This window comes from Colobus angolensis, unplaced genomic scaffold, assembly GCF_000951035.1.
Source record: "Colobus angolensis palliatus isolate OR3802 unplaced genomic scaffold, Cang.pa_1.0 Scaffold44, whole genome shotgun sequence".
NCBI lineage: Eukaryota > Metazoa > Chordata > Mammalia > Primates > Cercopithecidae > Colobus > Colobus angolensis.
The window spans coordinates 7082808-7088667 of NW_012117821.1; the positions used below are offsets into that span (position 1 = coordinate 7082808).

General features: G+C 38.9%; 1 protein-coding gene across 1 annotated transcript in view; it reads right to left on the reverse strand.

Annotated features, from left to right (window-relative positions):
• The window catches only part of AS3MT (arsenite methyltransferase), a 37689-nt gene that overhangs the window by 23964 nt on the left and 7865 nt on the right, over positions 1-5860 (reverse strand). Inside the window, exons 7-9 of the mRNA XM_011957368.1 lie at positions 5403-5484; positions 3908-4039; positions 3418-3560 (exon numbers count right to left, since the gene is read on the reverse strand). Coding sequence (XP_011812758.1) covers positions 3418-3560; positions 3908-4039; positions 5403-5484 — 357 coding nt within the window. The remainder of the gene's footprint in view (positions 1-3417; positions 3561-3907; positions 4040-5402; positions 5485-5860) is intronic.

Genomic DNA, 5860 nt, shown 5'->3' on the forward strand with positions numbered 1-5860 from the left:
CGAGGTCAGGAGATGGAGACCACCCTGGCTAACACAGTGAAACCCCGTCTCTACTAAAAATACAAAAAATTAGCCAGGTGTGGTGGCGGGCGCCTGTAGTCCCAGCTACTCGGGAGGCTGAGACAGGAGAATGCATAAACCTGTGAGGTGGAGCTTTCAGTGAGCTGAGATTGGGCCACTGCACTCCAGCCTGAGCGACACAGCAAGACTCCATCTCAAAAAAAAAAAAAAAAGAAGAAGAACCTGTCTCACCAATAAAAAATTAAAAATAAAAAATTAGCCAGGCATGGTGACACATGCCTGTAGTCCTAGCTACTTGTGAGGCTGAGGTGGGAGAATCACTTGAGCCCACAAGTTTGAGGTTACAGTGAGCTATGACTGCACCACTATACTCCAGCATGGGTGACAGAGACCCTGTCTCTAAAATAGATAAATAAATAAATCAGAAAAATAAAATATTAATAGGAAATTCTTCCACCTTTGGAATAAATAATGACTGTATCTTCTTTTCACTGAAATTGCAGTATGTACCCAGTGTTTTGCTACATTATTGCTAATCTTTATAGAAATTCTGCAAAGCAAGTATTATTATCCCTGCTTTTACCGTAGAACTGTAACCCAACGAATTTTGATGACTTCTTCAAGTTTACCCAAGTAATAAATAATAGAGCCAGAAAACATATACAATTCTGTGTTCCTCAGTAAATAAGATTAGCATCTAATAAGTAGCACGCCTTTACTAACTTACTAAGTTGTAATATAAAATGATCTTTATTTAGTTAATTGCCAGAGAGATTTAGCATAATTTTGTTCTGGATTCAGTAAATCAAGTCAGCTTGGATCATTCACCTTAACTTTTCCTTTAGCAGTCATTTCCACTAGTTTCCATTAAGTAGTGTTCTATAAACTTTGATCCAAAGCAGAATCAATGTCTTATCCATCTTGTGACTTAAAGTTCTGTGACTGTGATGCATGTGAGTGTTCTGACTTCATCTGTTCCTCTGACTATGGTGTTTTGCTTACCATGGCATTCATAGGATGAAATGAATGAATGCCCAGAATGAGAATTTGTCCAGATTATTCAGATAAACATCATAAAGTGGAATACATGAATAAATAAGTAGAACATTAATAAAATTCCAAAATACTCAATGGGAAATGACTAGTAATATCGGCTTTCAAGAGTTGGTACCTTTTAGCTATATTTGCAGATACTCTGGGATTTTAAGGAACTGAGAAAACAGCAAAGTTGACTAAATTTTATATTTCTTGTCCTCTAAATATTTTGATAATTTCTGGATTGGTGCAGTGATGTTTTTGTTCCTTCCATATTTATAAATGAAACACCTTTTTTTAGTGTTTCTAAACCTCAAATCTACTTGGCTTGAAATCAAGTGGTTGGAACACTGTTTGAATTTTATTTGAAGCATGTTGTTGATTGAAAATTTCATTGAGGAAGTTTTCAATCAGTGTGATCAGTTTGATTCTGTAATGAGCACAGCAACTAATATTTTGAGGAGCTCTGTTTTGAGGACCAATGCTTAAGGTGGACTTTGTTCGTAAACAATATCCCAATAGATTTGTTGACTTGAGGTCTGGTTTTTGTTTTTTTTTTTTTTTCTAATAGAATTAAGAATTCTAATGTTGAAAAACTATGCAAATTTGTATGCGACAAAGCCTAGAAAAGAGAAATGTAGATTGAATCATAATCTAAATCATGGTATGATACAAGAGGGAAAGTTTTGGTGCCATAATTTCTCCTTTCACTGGTATTGGACTTAAATCAGTTGAAATGTATTTCTGTACCACAATTTACGCCTCAGTAAAAGTTTAATTGTCTAGTGACATTCAGAAAAAAATAAAAATAAAAAATAATAGAGCCAGAATTTGAACCCAGCTATCTGATTCCAAAGCCTGAACTTCCCCATTTTGAGAAAATGCACAGGGCAGTAAAAATGCCAATTAGTGCCATCATTGAACATTAAAATTTCTTAATTCCTTGACAAAATTTAACAATTGAAATACTATTGTACATACTCCTACTCTTTTCCATCCTACTTCTCTATAACTCTATTAATCCAATGTCTGAATGAGGTTTCCTGTAAAAAGTTTTCGTAGGTGGTTAATGGTATTGTGATTATGGGACACATGCTGAAATATTTAAGGGTAAAATGTCATAATATCTGCAACTTATTTTCAATGGCTCAGCAAATAAATATATATATATACATAAACACAAACATGGAAAAATGTTCTCAATTGCTGAAATATAGGTAATGCATATGTGGGTATTCATTGTACTATCAACTTTTCTGTATTCAACAGCTTTTTTTTTTTTTGAGACAGAGTCTCGCTCTGTTGCCCAGGCTGGAATGCAATGGCATGATCTCAGCTCACCGCAACCTCCGCCTCCCGGGTTCAAGCAATTCTCCTGCCTCAGCCTCTCAAGTAGTTGGGATTCCAGGCACCCACCACCACGCCCGGCTAATTTTTGTATTTTTAGTAAAGATGGGGTTTTGCCATGTTTGTGAGGCTGGTCTCGAACTCCTGACCTCAGGTAATCTGCCCGCCTCAGCCTCCCAAAGTGCTGGGATTATAGGTGTAAGCCACTGCACCCGGCCAAAAACATTTTTATAATAAATATTGAGGGCTGGGCACGGTGGTTCACGCCTGTAATCCCCGCACTTTGAGAGGCCGAGGCGGGCAGATCACTTGAGCCCAGGAGTTCAAGACCAGTCTGGGCAACATGGCAAAACCCTGTCTCTACAAAAAATACAAAAATTGGCCGGGCACGGTGGCTCAAGCCTGTAATCCCAGCACTTTGGGAGGCCGAGATGGGCGGATCACGAGGTCAGGAGTTCGAGACCATCCTGGCTAACATGGTGAAACCCCGTCTCTACTAAAAAATACAAAAAGCTAGCCGGGCGAGGTGGCGGGCGCCTGTAGTCCCAGCTACTCGGGAGGCTGAGGCAGGAGAATGGCGTAAACCCGGGAGGCGGAGCTTGCAGTGAGCTGAGATCCGGCCACTGCACTCCAGCCTGGGCAACAGAGCGAGACTCTGTCTCAAAAAAAAAAAAAAATACAAAAATTAGCCAGGTGTGTTGGTGTGCCTGTAGTCCCAGCTACTCAAGAGCCCGAGGTGAGAGAATCGCTTGAGCCCAGGAGGTTAAGGCTGCAGTGAACTGTGATTGTGCTACTGCACTCCAGCCTGGGTGACAGAGCGAGACCCTGTCGATAAATAAATATTGGGAAAAACATGCTTTTTTACTCCACTTGAAACACACACATACATTTAAACACACACACAAACAAACCAACACCAGAAAAGTGGGAAGCAATGCAAAGTCAAGAGAAGATAGCTGGAGCAAGGGCAAGAGCAGAAATAATGCCAGCAGTCATGGAAGTTGTTTTATTTACCTTAAATGTAAAATTGGCATCAAACATTAGTTCTTTTTCATGTCCTGTAATTCCTCCATTGTAAATAACTTGGCATCTCTTGGTTGGTCCTGTCTTAGAGCATTTGAAGAGGCGAAATGTTGCAGAAACAAAACGACAGTCACCTAAAAACAGAATTTATTCATGGTTCATCTCCAGCACTCCCCCACCCAGTTGTTGCCTTGCTCAGCATACAAGGAGCAAACACATTTATAAAGATGACTTTCTTCTTTGCATGTCATCAATTATCTTTCTGGGAACTTCACTCCATTTACTGAATGACTTCAAAGTGCTTTATTAAATATCAAAATTGGGGGGGCGGTGGTAACCATTATACAGGAGACAATATAGCTATTTCCAGATAACACAAAGTATCCCTCAATGAGACTCCCTCAGAAGCCACTTACTAATCACCACATTTCAATCATTCAAGCTGTAGTTATAATAGTCCCTGCTGTCTGTCATATCTTACCGATAACTCTTTCTAGTTCCTTGTTTCGAATTGTAATGAGATTGGCAGTGACCAAACGTGGAGGGCAGAACCCAATTTTTTGAGCAAGGATAGCAAGTTCCTTCCAGTACAAAGCACCACCCAGACACTCACCTAAAAAACAAAAAGCAAAACAACAACAACAACAACAAAAAGCCACAGACCAACCAACACTTAATACAGTATTAAGGGAATTATTATTCTATATAATTAATTAGGACATGGTATCAGTTAAAACATAGATCCTAGCAGTAGAAGCTAACTTGAGCATCCCCCCAAGGTCTAGAAAGCCATGGTTAAGATTGGGTGTGCTCCTGACAGTCTCTGTGAACCTTTCTTCAGGAGACTCACTGGTGGATTGGTCTACCCAGCTGCAAGCATAATATTCATGTATGCAGTAGGCCACGTTCTGAAAAGCACTATGCTATGTGAATAAAGTAGTATAAAAAATAATTTGTAGGTCAAGCATGGTGGCTCACGCCTGTAAACCCAGCACTTTGGGAGGCAGAGGTGGGCAGATCATGAGGTCAGGTGTTGGAGACCAGCCTGGCCAACATTGTGAAACCCCATCTCTACTAAAAATACAAAAATTAATTGGGCATGGTGGCAGGCACCTGTAATCCCAGCTACTCAGGAGGCTGAGGCAGGAGAATCACTTGAACCCGGGAAGTGGAGGTTGCAGAGAACCAAGATTGCCCCCCTGCACTCCAACCTGGGTGACAGAGCGAGACTCCATCTCAAAAAAAAAAAAAAAAAAAAGAGGTTATCACTGGGTTATATGATTATAAGTAATTTTTTTTAAGAGATAGGGTTTTACTATGACACCCAGGCTGTACCTGAACTCCTAGGCTCAAGCAGTCCTCCTGACTCAGCCTCCCAAATATCTGGGGTTACAGGTGTGTGTCACTGTGTCCAGCTTAGTAATTTTTTCTTTCTTTTTTTTTCATTTTCCAACTTATTAACAGTACCTATTTATTATTACATAGTAAGAATAAAGTTAATATTATTTTAAGAATAAGAACTTTTAATTTCATAGTCAGACTGATGAAAAGCATGCATTTATCTCAACTTCCAGAGACTATTAAAATGATAATAAAGGAATAAAGAACACAATAATGATGAGAACATAAGGGGACTAAGAGGACACCAGCTCAGGAACAATTGTCTTCATTTCCAAACTAGAGTTTTCAAAGTATTTTTCCCATTCTTTATCCCATTTAATCTTCATAACAGCCCTATAAGGCAGATTGTATTATTATTTACATTTTACAATTTGGAAAACGATAACTCGAAGAGATGAATTAAACTATCCAAAGCCCTATCATTTTTGAATGGCAGAGGAAGAATGGAACCTTGGCCTCATGGCCTAACCCCATGTGATCTCACGTCATAAAGCCTCATCCTGGCTATTAGCAGAAAGGAGTTCTGCACATGAACAACCATCTGCCTTAATACCAAACTAAACAAAATCACCTACCCCATAAAACTTTGTGTGTCCTGATTTCTTCTGGCAGTTCAAGGCTCGTATAGACGTCACTGAAATATAACTCCCCACCATGCTGAAACAGAGCCATATTAGTCCAAACAAGATTAATGATTACATTGATCCTAAATAACAAAGGAAGGAATAGGGGAATAAAATCAAATTTAAAAATCAATAGCAATGTTTAAGCTGACCCTTTGTGAACAAATAACAGCTGCCTCTTTAGTTATAATCAATAGTCAAGTGCCAAGGTTTTTTCCTCCCAGTGGCTTATCCAACAGGTAATAAAATCACATTCTAAGACTGTCTCCTAAATAAAGATTTTCAGATTACTTAAATTTAAATTTTTAGCCAATCTGAACCAAAAGCAGCCCCAGGTCATTGTAGAGCTAACAGAGGGTATAATCAGTATTCATAATCTTTTATCTCTTTTTTTTTTTTTTTTTTTTTTT